This window comes from Suillus subalutaceus (assembly GCF_016647625.1).
Source record: "Suillus subalutaceus strain FC151 chromosome Unknown DFJ58scaffold_10, whole genome shotgun sequence".
Taxonomy (NCBI): Eukaryota; Fungi; Basidiomycota; class Agaricomycetes; order Boletales; family Suillaceae; genus Suillus; species Suillus subalutaceus.
The window spans coordinates 437,094-452,778 of record NW_024540259.1 but is presented as its reverse complement, the minus strand read 5'-3'; the positions used below and the strand labels follow the sequence as shown (position 1 = coordinate 452,778).

The window sequence follows — 15,685 nt, the reverse complement described above, 5'->3', positions numbered from 1 at the left end:
GATCCGATGAAGTAAGACGCTTCTGACCACTTTGTTGATTCATTTTTTGATGCCCGAGATTCCACTACTGCATAGTCTATATGCCGCGCAAGTAGTCAAGTACGACCGAATTGCAACTACATGCAGTTCGAAGTTGCTTCTTGTCATCAACAGCATTGTAGCAATGTCATTGTGAGTTGTTGTTTCAGCTGTAGCTAAATGCAAGTGCTGACAATTAATTCTGCTCTCTGTGTGAACAGAGCAACCTGCGAACACATCAAATACCAACCGTCTTCCACATGCACATGTGGGTCACAGCTTAACTGCGAAAAGCTTACCTGAGTGCTAAATAAGCCACTCTCTCCGCCTGGCCGGACGATGAAATTGCACAATGCGAACTAAATCGTGAAGAAGTATGAATATGAGTTAGTTAGGTAGGCTGCGAATGATGTACTTATACCTACTCACACAATTGGCAGACTAATACGGTGACCGATCAGACAACATTTGAATGGATCTCGATTTGCCAGGAGGACTGGATCAGATCTTACCACGTCTAACACGCGTACGGTGACTTCGAAGTTGCGTCATTTTAGTTGTACGTTTTGTCAGGGTTAGCCAGCACCACTGCCTCCACTTGATAGAAGATTTTCTATTAAATAACAACCACGAACACGAGGTAAAGGAATACCGGATACTCCTCTCTCAGACACCTAAATTAGCTCTGGTTGATGCGATTGATTTACAATTGAACTAGTAGTGTTTCCCGAGCGAATGACTGGATGTCGTGCCTTGGTTTCACATACCACTATTCCAACAGTTTGGGAAATTGCCATCACCCTCCAGATATTCTCTTCTATCCTGATCTCAACCCTAAATCCGCTTCATCCTTATGTCGTTGCGCGCTAATACAAATATGAACACCAGCTTCCTACGCACAATCAGTCTCTCTTTGGCAGATAGCAAGTCTTCTTCTGCCGGACGAAAATGTCAATCACCATCAGCCATTCCCCTTCGCAAACAGGTCCCTCGTGGCTGCAGCGAGGCCGAAAAGTTTGCGTCACTTACTAATATCGGGATTGCTTCTCCTCTCCGACACGCTCACGGGTCATCGGATCATGCAGCCCCTGGTTAGTATCGTGCACTACTTGATCGTATATGAACTGAAGAATCATTTTTGCTTCTGCGCCCGGCTGCGGTTTCTTTACTTTTGGTCGCATCTGCAATTTGTCTACAGATATCTACCGCGGTCGCAGCATCAGCCTGTTCGTGCCCCGTGGCGCAGCAAGGGGTTTTCCCACTGGCAGTGAATCTACTACCCTACCCTACAATGCGGACAATCTGCGCGCCATGACATGTAGTTTGTCTTTTCGGGACATACACGACATTTCCTCTATGACTGTCATGCCCGAGATCACTAGCCCGGCTTCGTCCCTGTCCTACAGCGCACTCGACATGCTACTTAAGGGCAAGGCCGCTTCAGACGCAAGCGTTCCATTCGCCCCTTACTCTAAAGAGGCTAAGGAAGAAACTTCAAGAGTAGCCGAAGTTTCCCATCCTTATCCCCTCGTCATGACAAACCCCAGCACAAACAGGCACTCTTTAAAATCCCTTACGAACCCTGCGGGATCAAAAGGGGTTGACCAAACAATCGAAAAGACACGCCTCCCATCTATCTCATCATGCCCATCCATCGAATCGAGCAGTAGCTCGTCCTCCAGTGACTCGAGCTTATTGTCGCCGATAGCCCGGCGGCGGCGTTCCCCATCTCCAGAATCCCGACCAACAATGGTCATCCAGAGCACTCTCTCAACACACACTCTGTCTGTTGTGCTTCCGCGTGCAATACAACCAGAAATGGTAACCGTTTCTGTCAAAAAGGGAGATAGGTTGAATATCGTGGCTGATGCATGGCACATGGAGAATGATTGTAAGCATGTACCATCTATTAAATGGTGGAGTCTCAACTCATTCTGGTGAATCTTAGGTCACTATGAGTGGCAAGTACACTTTGCGCCCGGTGACGCAGATATGCCTAGTGTCCGTGCACGGTTTGCGCCTGACGGGAAACTTTCTATCACTGTTCAACGACGCGCTCCAGGGCAAACCTCAGGCTATGGTAGGGGACCACTGGGAACCAGGTTCTGAGAATGCAATCACACTAGGCATATGTTATTTACTTTATGCAATACCACAGCGTAGCATGACCACACCTACTACTATACGTTCTCTCACTAAATCATAGTCCTGTATTATAGATCTGCCTTGGTGCATAGGGGTATTTCCCCATTTGCGAATCATTATGTTCCATCCAAGGTTCTTCTTCCTTCTTCTACTAAATTCGTTTCGCGACAAGCCCGACTTGGCACCAATCTTGACCTGCTCCCTAGGTTGACGGTCCAAGAGCTTCAATATGGTGCAGACCAGGGTCTCTGTTAGACGTGGGCGACGTTCACCAGAACCTCTTCAAGCGCGGCGGGACTCGGATAGTGACGATTCAGATTCCAGCTCGAACACGTCATCCAAACCTGGAAATGTATCAGAACTTGAAATGCGCTCCTGTCAAGGCTCAAACGCGGAGTTCGCGCACAAATGTTGCAAACACCTCGAAGACTGTCACCGCAATAAGACGAAAGGGAAAACTCGAGTTGTCACCATCTATGAACATGGTCATATTGTGCGGTGTCACGGTGCTAGGTGAGCAAAAGGTAGTCTGGGTTATGCTATGAATCTATGACGGTCCGAGTCAAGTCGTACTACCGTCCTCGCATGCGCATGTTGCTTACATGAACTATAATGCTTAGATATTGAGTTTCCTGCGTCCTATGGACTTTCTGAATCTCTCGCGCATCACCAAGGCCTTTCGAAGTTTACTCGTCCGAATGTCCTCTGCGTTCATTTGGCGAGTAGTCTCCCCTAGTCAGACCATGTAGAAGGAAGACATTCGTTCTATTTGGCGAGAAGCTCGTCGATAGATTGCAAACTTTCTTAATTGCCCAGCTGATTTGAGCGATCCTCAATAAGTACGCAAATCTGACTTTTTATCCTCATTGTCATGTATGTGCTTCATGAATAACACTCCAGCGTGACTCGGGCTAACCGACTTTTGAGGGGTGCGGAAAAGGAGTCAGGTCTGTTATCTGGCCACTTAAGGTCAGACATGTCGGAAAATCTGGTATGCGTCTACTATAGAGACCCCGTTCCCAATCACTCAATTATTGTGCTCACATAGCTGAACTTTTAGAACGATCACTTGGTCAGAAATTCACAATTCGGGTCCACCATGCAAGATTGAAAACGGTTCGCCATATAGGCAACAGGTGTCAAGATGAGCACTAGTGCACGCTAAGTTCAATTCGTACGTGTTGCTGTAAATTGATCGGGTTTCAGGTAAACTGGTGCTGCTGTGCTTGAGATCATAGTTTGAGGGGCTCACACGCGATCTTTCCAGCAAGAACAAAAAGGACCGACAGCTTATCATTCAGCAAGGCAAAGCCTCAACTCAAGCGATCGAAGAGATGCATATCTTGTTATCGTTGTATGAAGTGGTAATTCAGCTGATATCTAAAGTAAGCGAAATTGTATGTCATATGCGAAATGGAAGCTGCGCATGACCACAAGGAAAGACTCAAGGATATAAGTATACACGTAAATGAGATTCAGTTCTATCTTGCTGCTTTCATTTCGGCATTCATCACCCCCTCGAGACAGGATCATGTCGTGGGTGAATTCCAATTTCACCAGAGATTGCAATGGTTTCGGAAGAAATTTGTTTGAGCATCCTGTTTTTAAGGGAACCAAGCCACTGACGCCAAGGTGTAAGTTGCTTATCGTGTATGTTGGCCTTGCTAATAGCTGGTTTGGCAGCAAGGATTCGCGTTCGGCAAGTACTCACCAATTACATCTATGAGCTGAGTAAATGGCTACCTTCGTCTATCCAACGCGCTGCGATATATTGGAAACTGCCTAGTACCGACAATATTTGTAAGACAGAGCTTGGTAACGCGACTCGGATGAGCCAATACCGGATTGGTGCTTTCTCACTGCATTAAAGGGATTCGAGGACATCATCAAGGTTCCTTTCAGAGATGATATGTTTTCTTCGGCTCTCGCCAAGCTTCGAAATCCTGCCTCCGTTACGGAAGAAAGCGGAGCTCAAGCTCTCCGCGTTGTATCTATTGCTCACATCATCAAGATCAACGGGGACGGTCACGACTGTACTTTCCTTAGACTTGGGTTGGCTGGTAGCTCATTCTTCCTTACAGACGAGGATTGTTCTTCGCCACGTGTTCTTTTAACCTGGAAGCACCGTCGGTGCTGGATGACGCCTGTGTTCTCGAAATGGAATCCTGGGACATTACATGGGGATCCCGAATTTCTCGTTGCCAGAGCGCTGCTGCCATAGTTAGCCACTGCGAATTAGACCCCACTAGATTGCTACCCCCGATGGTATGGAAGCCCAGAACGTCCTCATTCGCTGCTCTCAGTGCCATTCGACGCATTCTGATGCCATGAATGGCAAACAGCTGTATGACATTATTATTATTGTTATTATTGACTTCTTCCTGGTTTTCATTACATTTCTGAAATGAAATGTAGATTATGCATGCACATCATCTTTGCCACGGCGACACCTCATTTGCGGTCCAGGGAGCGTAAAACGTTGTTCTGCAAATGCGCGGCATTTAAGTGGATGATAGAAGACTAATTCCCTGCACATACTTAGTACGTCAATTTACTTATCAGCTCTCTTTCGTCCAGGCCTAGGATTTTCATCCTTTCATTGCTCAACCTAGCACCGACGATCCCCTTAGCAACATATTATGGATTCGCAACAAATCATACTAGGCGACTTTTAGAATCCTAGATTTTGTTTCAAACCTGAGAAGTCGTCGCACCTCGTCGCAATCTAGAAATGCTTTCCAAACTGCAGACCAATTGTACCTAGATTCTAATGTGCAGTGTTGAGGTGTCAAAAGGCATGTAAGCGATGGTCACGACTCACAACATGGTCATGAAGTTTGCAAGACTCGTGTTTAGGACATGTTTTGGACACCATCTGAACCTCCCCCCTTCTAGGTATCACTTTTAGAACTGGGTGTTTTTGATATGCGGACTTGCAAAACACTGACGTTTGACGGCGGTACGTCGGGACGAGGACTTTAGAACATAGATTTATATTCAGAATGTCGTTCTAAACGCTGCAGGAAGGCATCGATTCATCCGCTGTTTTATTTCACAACCTTGCGCTCGACCAGGAGTCGAATGAGTTGCTCGATCGAGTTAGATTACTACATACTACATACTACTAATACACTCGAGTTGGTGACCGCAAAACATGCATTAAATTACTGTGTTTCCTGAGGGTGAGCAACCAACTTCACTCCAGACACCTGTCCCATCCCCACCCTTTCCAGCCCTCCAATAACACCTTCGAGCCCATTCGGAAGGATTTCATGGTTGTTCGGCTACATAAATGTGAGACATAGATGCAAGTCGGCAATCGCGGAACAAACCTGAATAATACCCTCTAAGAGCCACGTTTCGACCATAGCCCAGGAGTTGCAGAATAGCTCGTGAGTGTACGGGAGATGCGGGTCCCCGTTGATGTAAATGGTCTTGTGCCCCTTGCCTTCATCTTCCTTGACTGATGCAGGAAGGGTTAATACAATGATGCCATTTTGCGCCAGCAATCTCCATTCAACGGACTGTGTTTCTGGCAGCGAGATAGCGTCAAAAACGATCCTGAAAGGACTATCGATTACTTTGCCAATGGCCGCCACTAGCTGGTTGCCGGAAAGATGCCAGTCAAAAAGGTGAGTTGCGCCGTAGTCCCTGACAAGGTCTTCATTGCTAGGGAATGCTGTAGTAACAACAGGATCGAATCCTGAAAAACGAGCCAGTTGAATGGCTGCAACACTGTCAGGATACGGTCGAAGGGGCGAGTCCCACCCCGCTTGCTGTATGAACCCACAGAAGACGAGCCGTTAAGTATGACGAGACTTCCGTACAAGCCCACTACTGCAGTATCCAACCCCAGAGGAACGGTAGCTGCGCTATCGAAAAATTGCTTTGAAGGAATCTGGGATGGGATATAGCCGGTGATGCAATCGACCGTCTCAAGACTTACCTTTGCAGTGAGCGTCGCAACGGTCAGCGCGTACTGCTGAAACGCACCTTGATCGATGATAGGGAAACTTCCATGCGCCAATCTGTCAATCAAAGTTGAGCCTATTAGACTAAGAGGAAAGAATGTCTAACACTTTATCGCCTTTGCAAAAATTCTCAACACCTTCTCCTACTAGTTCTTCGACAATGCCAGCGATGTCCACGCCCAAAATGACAGGGTAGTGGGTCAAAAATACTCCAGTGTTACGTATCATGTAGTCAACTGGGTTCAGGACAGCAGAGTGAATCTTGACCAGGAGCTGCCTGGTACCAGGGCTAGGGATGCTGCGAGAGCCGACTTTGAGGTTGGCCCGCTTTTGGGGAAAAATAAGAGCTTTCTGTTGCTGAGGCATAAAATATGGAGGTACAGTGACTCGAGGTCTTCTGACTCTCAGGTCATCGCACTTGCTACCTATATGATGATAATCTGGAAAGTCTGGATGAGCAACTTAGAAAGGATCATGTGGATAATGTAAGTAGACGACGCCCGTCATCATTTGAAGATATGTTGTCCCCATGTTGATCACAAGCACTGCCCAGGAGAACATCATGACCTATAGTTTATGCCTTGATGCGGCCGAGCAAGGCTAGTCTCCCCTAGATACCGACAGTCGGATCATAGACCAACCAAAAACGAATGGAAGTCCCTTCTGGGTTGCAACTCGCCAGAAATGGAAAGAGTTTCGCGTACTAGGTGTTCCGCAGTGTGTTGGCTGGCAACAGCACGCATGTTACTTACTGCAAGTAGAGTAGGATGCGGTCAACATTAATGCTAACTAACATGCATGATCGATTTCCACTATCCTTACTTGGCCTCGCGTTGATGCCTTTGGTCTCCGGACGGATAGACAACTCGTCATGGTCAAGAAGCGGAATGTCCAACTACGAGATATCCGTACGTACCAGTCATTCATGGCGTCGCGTCTTGCGGTGCTCAGATATTACTTCTTTCTACAGTCCCTCGCGTCTTCTCCCTCGATAGGTATGTCTTCCGCGTTTATTTGGATCGCTGGTTAACCATTTTGCGCTCTCTGACCTAGACAAGTGTCCACCTTGCTTTAATTGTCTTCTTCCAGCGTTCACCTGCGGACAATTTGGTCACTGCGATGAATACAATGGACAGTGTAAATGTCCTCCAGGCTGGGGTGGGATAGACTGTTTGCTTCCCCGTAAGTCATCAGCCCAGCGCCGTTTGGACGCCGATCATCTATATTCTTTTTAGAGTGCGGTTCCCTTGCAGATGGCGTTGAGAGGCCGCTCCGAGAAAATGAGCCATGTCAATGTAAAGAGGGCTGGGGGGGTATAAATTGCAATGGTACGAACCATTCTGCATCGTAATGTGTCACCACCATTCAACATAATCGACTTCCGCTAGTTTGCAAGACCGACGATGCCTGCATTGACTTTCCATTAGCCGGCAGTATCCATACCGATATGTTAGATGAAAATGTCGCAAACATGACTTGTTACACGGGCGGCGAGACTGTCTTCAACAATCACCAAATGTGTGACATCACTAGTACGCCCTCGGAATGCATCGACCTGCCGTATACTAATCTTGGTAGACCGCAAGATCTTGGACATGCTCCCCGACCGTCCCCCACAAGTCACATTCAGTTGCGATAACTCCAGTGCGACATGCAGCTTTCAGTTCTGGACCGCACAACAAGAATCCTTTTATTGTGCGCTGGACACGTGTTCCTCTACGGCCCAACCAGGATACGACACGAACACTACGATCTATGCATGTGAACATATCAAATGTAAATGCATCCCTGACAAGTTCCTTTGTGGAGAGGATGGAAGTGTCGGTAAGGTTATACTGTAACTCACTTTGAACTTCTAGTAATATGTCGTCATAGATATCAGCGACTTCTTGACAGAAGAGATCCGTGGACCTGCAACTTTTAGCTGTAAGACTGCTGCTGGATGCAGGTTTGAGGAGCCCGCTATGAACAATTTAATCAACGATATCTTCGGCGATGCATACATCACCCTCGATTGTGCAGGTGGAGAATGCTTGCATTACTCTCAAGTTCCTGGGTTCCATGTGCGTAGAGTAATTGAGTTGACGCGTTCGTGTCCTCACAACCTCATAGCCCATACCTAAACCTGACAACACAAAATGGATTGCCCTGAGCTCTGCCGGTGCAGGTTTGATTGTTGTCCTTACTGTCGCGATCCTTTGGTACGTCGGTCGATCGCGCAGCGGTGGTGACTTCGGCAAAATCAGGCTGCCGGAAAACGAAGCTTCGAAGCTCATGACAGACCATGTCCCTGCATCCCTCCATTTTTCGAATATATCTTACTCCCTTGGCAGTCGCATGATCCTTGACAAGATTTCTGGGGCCGTCAAGCCGGGTCAAGTCATGGCGATCATGGGTGCATCCGGCGCGGGTAAATCTACCTTCCTTGATATCCTCGCTCGCAAGCGTAAGATGGGCCAAGTGAGCGGCACGACACTCGTCAACGGGCGAGAGGTCGCGGACACGGAGTTCAAAAAGGTGGTGGGCTTTGTGGATCAGGAGGATACATTAATGAGCACGTTGACGGTGTATGAGACCGTGCTGTATTCTGCGCTATTGCGGCTCCCGCGAGAGATGAGCTTAGAGGCAAAGAAGTACAGGACACTTGAGACAATGAACGAACTCGGTATCCTGGGTATCAAGGACTCGAGAATTGGTGACTCTGGTACGCTTGGTGTCTGCTCGGGTTAAGGGTCCATACTAATGTTGTGCAGGACGCCGGTCAATATCTGGAGGCGAAAAGAGACGCGTCTCGATAGCCTGTGAATTGGTCACTAGCCCTTCGATATTGTTCCTAGACGAGCCTACAAGCGGTAGGGTTATACTCTGACGAATGCCAATAAGCTGACATTATACAGGATTGGACTCTTATAATGCCTTTAACGTTGTCGAAAGCCTGGTGACCCTTGCACGCGATTACAATCGGACCGTAATCTTCACTATTCACCAGCCTCGCAGTAATATTGTTGCCTTGTTTGATCATCTTGTCCTCCTCGCCCAGGGGAAAATGGTGTATTCCGGAGAATTCGCCAAATGCCAAGAGTACTTTGCTAGCATCGACCAGCCATGTCCACCAGGCTTTAATATCGCGGATTATCTCAGTAAGTAGTCTCATGATTCTACGGTACTGCGCGACTGACTTCTGCTATAGTCGACCTAACAGTGCATGCTGGACTTGAACCACGAAGCCCAGATTCTCCTTCCAATGATGCAGTATCATCGACGTCTGGTGACAACCTTTTAGATGAGGAGCGTGCCGTTGGTGCGTCGTCTGTACGATCACATGGTCGCTCTTCCACTACGGTCGAGGAAGAAACTGAGCTTCGAACCCGTCGTGTCTCTCTCACATCCTCAATCAAACGCAAGACTTCGCAGCTTCTGGAAGCTGTCCGACGCTCACCATCTGGTAACAGCACGCTCACTCCCAAACTTACGCAGCTTGTCGAGGCGTACTCTACGAGTGAAGTTGCGCAGTCGATCAAGGCCGAGACAGAGGAAGTTGCTACTACACAGCGTGGAGCTGATGCGTCACACGCAGATGGTGAACTGCGAGACGTTGTGGTTGAAAACTCTTTACTGCGGGGTCGGAAAAGAGCCAGTTGGGGAACGCAGTTCACGATTTTGAGCGGTCGGGCATTTAAGAATCTCTACCGTGATCCGGCATTACTGGCAGCTCATTATCTATCGTCCGTCGTGCTGGCTTGTGAGTCATCATTTTTCTTGTGGTTTCATGTATTCATATGCCTTTTCTTAGTGATCTGTGGCCTCTTTTTCCATGACGTCAGCAACGACATCGCAGGCTTCCAGAACCGGCTTGGTGAGCAGTCTTGTGATAGTTTATTTATTATTTGACTGATAGGGTTCAGGCATTTTCTTCTTCACATTGGCACTCTTCGGCTTCTCGTGCTTATCTAGTCTTGGGTTATTCGCGAACGAGCGAGTCCTCTTCATGCGTGAAAGGTAGCGAGATTCTGTCAAAACATGTTTCCCACATTCATTCTATATCACAGAGCAAACGGCTACTATTCGACATTCACTTACTTCTCTTCGAAGGTAACATAATTTGATTCATATATTATATTTTCTAATTTAACCCTTGGCCAGGTTTTGTTTGATATCCTGCCACTCCGCTTAGTGCCTCCAATTGTCTTTGGTGGCATTGTTTACGGCCTAGTTGGTCTCGTGCCCACAGTTCCGGCTTTTTGGAAGTTCATGTTGACGCTCGTGCTGTTCAATTTGACGACAGCAAGCGTTATCCTTTTATTGTCGATAGCATTTGCCAGTTCCAGCGTGGCGAGCTTAGTTGGCACCTTGGTCATGCTTTTCAAGTGAGCTATCTACATATCTAAATACTGGCCATGTTTGATTGATAATCATCACAGCCTCCTCTTCACAGGCCTCCTAATCAACAGGGACACTGTCACACCTGCCTTGCAGTGGTTGCATACCGTTTCATTCTTCCATGCTGCTTTCGAGGCGCTTGCTGTGAATGAACTGAGATACCTACAATTAAAGGAGATCAAGGTAATGTCGATGATACAATCTTTGTTTGTCATCTAACGTGTTCGCTTCAGTACGGTGTTGAGTTGGACGTTCCCGCGGCTACCATTCTTTCAATATTTGGTCTTAGAGCTCAGGTGGGTAATAGATGCCTATACTGTCGTATATGTGCGCTAATGTTCTGGTTAGTCATTTTGGTGGCCGAACATATCCCTGCTTGGTATTTTCTTCGTAGTATTTACAACCGCGAGCTTCCTCATGCTGCATTTCTTCGTCAAGGAAAGACGGTGAACGTCATTTCTTGCGTATGCATGGTTCCGTTGGTGGAGGACAATATAATAGTATATCTCTTACATCGCCTCACTCATTTCGTATTGTATGATTACTACGATAACAATATTTTTTTTCAGCGTTGCAGGACAGAGGCTTGTGTGATGAGTTTGGTGTATCGCTTGCATTGGTATCTGTGTTCGTAAGTGAATTTTGACTAGTCTAGCGAAGCTCCATGTAGGTGGTTTTCCGAGGAGCAATTAAATTTGCTGACCTGTAGACGCGACTGGGCAATTGTTACCGACGTTCCTTGAGTGAACTGTATAGCCTGACGGGGAGTCACGATTTACAGTGGTTGAGAGATTAGTCCGTATCTCGAAGCTTTTTCTGTAAGAATGCTCAGCATCCCCCGGGCAATAAATAAATAGCGCTACCCAGGCCTTGTGTATACTGAGGACATCAATATTTCACAATTTGGTCGTGTTGATCCGGAAAAACGACGGAAAAACCACTCTTCCCTACCTGGGCCCTGCATGCAGTCATGAATTATTAGGTCGATAGCGCAATTAAAGCCTTCAAACCACGGCGTGTGTATTTCGAACGAACGCCGTCAACCACTGGGAACAAATACATATGCCGCTGAGATCGAGCCCTTGGCATTGAGGTGTACGGCGGAAAACGTTCTTAATAACCGGGGAGGACTGCTGAATGGCAACGAATCAGTATGATTGCTCCTACTATGACCTTGTTAATACTGGAGTGGTGATCAAATGACTGATAGGAGGATGGAGTGCTAGCAAGCTCCACAGCCATTTGCAGAACACAAGGCCAATCGTCAAAAATAAAACAGGGCAGCGTTGTTTTAATTACAATGCTCGATCAGATACCACGAATTTCTGGGGTGGGTAACGTTCTGTAACGTCCCATGGTAGGATCACGATTTGATTGTCCGAAGTTGAAAGTTCGTTGGTTGGACTTCTTGCCGACTCATGTTTTCTTTTTTGGGTTTGGCCTGGCGTTCTGCAAACTGCTGTAACCCGACTCGGACAACCACTTAGCACGCACGCATAACTAAGGCAAACTACCGCAAAGATCCGGCTGTGTATTGATAGATAATTCAATGGGGTGTCATACTTACTTTAGCTAACAGTGATGTGCCAGCGGGCGGGTACGTACTTACGAGCAAAACCGGTCGCTTAGATCATTCGCGTGCGGCGGTTCCAGGCCCAGCCGATAAGTACGACCCTGAGTGAGATTAATATGTCGACCTACTTGGGGTATATGGGGCACCCGGCAGTAATCTGCAATAATGCGGAAATCCAGACCAGCCAATGGCCATTAAGTCAACAAATCCCAGCGAACGCGACGCGTTCCATTTTACGTCCCGCGTTATGTTGATTTCTTCTGAGTTCACCTGAGGTTAAGAAGGGTTTAGATCTTAGTGGAGGATAATATCAATCTAGCATGGGGAGGACGCCTCATGCTCAGTCTCGAGGTTTTCTTGCCTATCTTTGCTTATGTGAGCGTAGATTTGGCGTAGATGGCCAAATATGTCTGGGGAGGGAGTTTCAATGAGTATAAAGATGAAGACCCGATAAGAGTCGCAAGACGCTCCCGCGAATCACTCTCACACTTCTGCCACTGCTTCGCCACACGGCGTGCGGCATCATCTGCTAGGTAAGAGGGATTGACCGACATCATGATGTAACTCACGCCAATGTCACTTGTCTATCACACGTCTAGCAGTGACTTTATTACCTTAACCTACCTCTTCAGTAAACCACCGACATAACGATGGGTCATGAAGAAGCATCCGTTGTCCTCGTCGACATGTGTTACGCAGTCAAATGTGACAAATGCGGCAAAACCACCTGGAAGGTAAGCAGTTGTCTCCTTGGTGATGCATCGTACTATCCCGGTTGGAGGCGGTAGCGCATACACGCACGATGTAGCGATGCGCATGGTGATTGGCTGAGGGTTCACAGTGCTTCCGCGGACGCTGAGGGCGGAAGTATCATGAGATTAAGAGAACGCAGGCCCGACCCGCGAACTTTGCCTATTTACACATACCCTCTCTTGCAGTGATAGGCTGAGATCCGCTGACGTGTCCTTTCAAACAGGGGTGCGGACGTCATGTTGAACAGGTGAGAAACTTTTCTTAACTGATCATGGACTGCCTCGGCGTAAAATTCGGGGGTTGGATATTGAAATGACAAAAGGATAATATGATCTGTAGGGGAGGGAGGGAGATTTCCACGTTATCGTTTGATGTGGTCCCTTTCGAAGACACCCCATGACGGCCTCCTCGCATCTCTGCTTGAACTTCGAGGGTTCCCTTGGGAGTGCAGGGAGGGTCCAATTTAAAACTTCTGCTACCCGTGGCACCCTGTACTGACATATTTTTCTTGCACAGGTTATGAAAGACGTCAAAGAGGAAGATAAATGTGCTTGCCCTCATTAAAAATACGATAAGCGGTCGGCAAAAGGACGCTACATGGAGAGTGTACCTTGATGGCAGGGCTGCAGAGGGCTGCATTAATATGTGATTGAAACGTTTACCATCCAAATTTGTGATAGACGCAGCTAGCCACGGCGTGAAATCTGTAATCTAAGAAGGCTGTTGCATTACGGAGTGTCCGGGGTCAAGCCTCATCCCAAATTTGGTCGTTATACGCTGCTTTAGATTGCAGTTTCTTTGAAGCGTCGCTGTTTGATCTCCTTTCCCTTTCCTCGTCTTCCACAGTCTTCCAGTCTATTCAACAAACATTTCCCTTTCATTAATCCGCAATTTATTTCTTTGGAAAGGACTTCATGAGTCCTCAAACAAGATGTCTTCCGACATAGACTCAGCAAGCAGTGTGCATGCTGCAGAAGACCCCTCAGGACTCCCATTCGATCCGCCAGGCAGCGTTCGGATGACAGCTGAACTACGTTACAGGTATAATGATGACCGCAGACCTATCGTGAACCAGTATTTGCGTGGACACCGAGTCGGAAAGGGTCAGCATGGCGAAGTATGGGTGTGTTGGGACTTGTCGGATAATCGTCGCGAATTGGTCAGTTGTCATTCTTTGCCCACTTCTTCGACGCCATCTTGCTAACATGGCGTTCATCAGGCCATAAAGGCTGTCAAACGTAATAACCCACGCGCCGAAAAGATGAACATGCTCCGCAGGCGAAACATTCCTGCGTCGTCTCACACACCACTTACAGAAAAACTCGGAAGCCTTGAGCATAAAATACGAAAAGAGATCGCAATAATGAAAAAATGTCGTCATGGGCATGTCGTTCGCTTGTTGGAGGTTATCGACGACAAGCTGAATGACCGGATATACATGGGTAAGCATTTAGTCTCGCTATCTTCCGTAGAATCGGAGAATCGTGCCGCCTATCTACTTCCTGACTACAGGCCATGGGTGAGTGTCTCAGCTGAGAAATTATGACCTTGTGGCTGCAGTCTAGGAAACAGTATGATAGGAAGGTTTACTTGTGTCAGGAAGCCATGTACTCACAGCCTCACTTCTAGTCATGGAATATCTAAGCGGCGGAGAAATCAAGTGGCGCAACGAGCAGAATGAGCCTGTGCTGCAGGTCGACCAGTGTCGACGAATATGCCGCGATGTTATCCTCGGCCTCGAATATCGTAAGCTTCATGGCATTCTCATCACCACAGGCTAATCCGGACACTTCCTTGCCTTCTCAATACACAGTCCATTACCAGGGAATTATTCACCGTGACATAAAGCCCGCTAACCTTCTCTGGACTGCGGATCGCCAAATGGTCAAGATCAGTGATTTTGGGGTCTCGCATTTCTCGTATGCGCAGCGCCTCGCGGCTGCAGGGCGTGGAAATGCCCTAGATGACGCTAATGACCCGATTTTGCTGGATGATTCGGACCTTTCCAAGCGTGCTGGAACCCCACCATTTCTTGCCCCTGAAGTCATCGCTGAGTATAATGGTGATCCTTCACCATCCATATCCGCTTCTGCCACCTCGACCACGCTGCCGTCCTTGAGGTCCGCACCACATATAGGTTCTTCTTCCACTGTCCGCCCGAACACGTCCCACCGGCTACAGATTACGAAAGCCATTGATGTATGGGCTCTTGGTGTTACCCTGTACTGCCTTCTTTTCGGCAAAATCCCGTTCAGAGCCCCAGATTCGAGTGAATACATGCTCTATAATATCATATGCAAAAATGACTGGGAGCCAGAAGACACTATGGGTTACGATCGCCTTCCAACTGGCGGGCGGAAACCTAAGGATAAAAAGTCTGAGGGATTTATTGTCATGAATCTTCTCGACAAGCTGCTTGAAAAAGATCCAAACAAGCGCATGACTCTTGATCAAGCAAAGGTTCGTCGATTTCATTCTGCACGTATTTGCCCCCATATCTCCCATTTCACGTGTAGCGGTTCATTTGGTTCCTGCGGGATATTCCACATCACCAAGAATGGCTTCGCCAAACATCACCCTCCAGGATTGACATGGTGATGGTCACGGAGTCTGACACCCGTACTGCGATGACTACCGTCCGCTTCAGCTGGGGCTGGCCAAAGCGCCTCACACGTCGAATATCCTCATTATTGAAGGGCGTTCGTCCTTCGCGTGCCACGTCATCACATCATGATGAAGACGACGACTTTGGTGTGTGTTCCTCGCCTACCATTGCGGTAGAGCGGCACAAAAGCGTTAGCGGGCGAATGTCAAGTTCAGAATTCGACGAAGGGAAGCGTCGTGG

The 15,685-nt window shown here is 47.7% G+C and overlaps 4 protein-coding genes across 4 annotated transcripts; 3 read left to right on the top strand and 1 right to left on the bottom strand.

Annotated features, from left to right (window-relative positions):
- Window positions 1-1,767: 1,767 nt before the first annotated feature.
- DFJ58DRAFT_653074 (uncharacterized protein) lies at window positions 1,768-2,127 on the top strand (the record flags this gene model as incomplete). The annotated part of the gene is made up of 2 exons (XM_041381717.1): window positions 1,768-1,909; window positions 1,967-2,127. 2 exons carry the CDS (start codon window positions 1,768-1,770, stop codon window positions 2,125-2,127), a joined length of 303 nt encoding a protein of 100 aa, XP_041249026.1.
- Window positions 2,128-5,251: 3,124 nt separating this feature from the next.
- Window positions 5,252-6,752, bottom strand: DFJ58DRAFT_742240 (chaperonin 10-like protein). The gene is made up of 5 exons (XM_041387185.1): window positions 6,241-6,752; window positions 6,110-6,191; window positions 5,932-6,061; window positions 5,496-5,890; window positions 5,252-5,447 (listed from the first exon to the last, which is right to left on the bottom strand). Exons 1-5 carry the CDS (start codon window positions 6,498-6,500, stop codon window positions 5,328-5,330), a joined length of 987 nt encoding a protein of 328 aa, XP_041249025.1. The 5' UTR covers window positions 6,501-6,752; the 3' UTR covers window positions 5,252-5,327.
- Window positions 6,753-6,861: 109 nt separating this feature from the next.
- On the top strand, window positions 6,862-11,095 carry DFJ58DRAFT_764336 (uncharacterized protein). Its single transcript, XM_041388674.1, has 18 exons — window positions 6,862-7,042; window positions 7,105-7,129; window positions 7,188-7,316; window positions 7,370-7,462; window positions 7,523-7,666; window positions 7,713-7,958; window positions 8,010-8,197; window positions 8,247-8,838; window positions 8,888-8,986; window positions 9,032-9,274; window positions 9,325-9,876; window positions 9,928-9,990; window positions 10,040-10,133; window positions 10,184-10,226; window positions 10,278-10,501; window positions 10,556-10,697; window positions 10,748-10,810; window positions 10,863-11,095. Exons 1-18 carry the CDS (start codon window positions 6,902-6,904, stop codon window positions 10,962-10,964), a joined length of 3,183 nt encoding a protein of 1,060 aa, XP_041249024.1. The 5' UTR covers window positions 6,862-6,901; the 3' UTR covers window positions 10,965-11,095.
- Window positions 11,096-13,771: 2,676 nt separating this feature from the next.
- Window positions 13,772-15,438, top strand: DFJ58DRAFT_652801 (kinase-like domain-containing protein; the record flags this gene model as incomplete). The annotated part of the gene is made up of 4 exons (XM_041381708.1): window positions 13,772-13,999; window positions 14,060-14,282; window positions 14,470-14,586; window positions 14,654-15,438. 4 exons carry the CDS (start codon window positions 13,772-13,774, stop codon window positions 15,436-15,438), a joined length of 1,353 nt encoding a protein of 450 aa, XP_041249023.1.
- Window positions 15,439-15,685: the final 247 nt, after the last annotated feature.

Bases quoted from the DNA above. Each gene is read 5' to 3' on its own strand.
- DFJ58DRAFT_764336 (XM_041388674.1), top strand. From the start codon at position 6,902: ATGCGGTCAACATTAATGCTAACTAACATGCATGATCGATTTCCACTA. The intron at 8,198-8,246 runs GTGCGTAGAGTA...ACAACCTCATAG, and splicing joins CTCAAGTTCCTGGGTTCCAT to CCCATACCTAAACCTGACAA. The intron at 10,698-10,747 runs GTAATGTCGATG...TGTTCGCTTCAG, and splicing joins TACAATTAAAGGAGATCAAG to TACGGTGTTGAGTTGGACGT.
- DFJ58DRAFT_742240 (XM_041387185.1), bottom strand. From the start codon at position 6,500: ATGCCTCAGCAACAGAAAGCTCTTATTTTTCCCCAAAAGCGGGCCAAC. The intron at 6,062-6,109 runs GTAAGTCTTGAG...ATCCCATCCCAG, and splicing joins TTGCGACGCTCACTGCAAAG to ATTCCTTCAAAGCAATTTTT. The intron at 5,891-5,931 runs GTGGGACTCGCC...ACAGTGTTGCAG, and splicing joins GGGTTCATACAGCAAGCGGG to CCATTCAACTGGCTCGTTTT.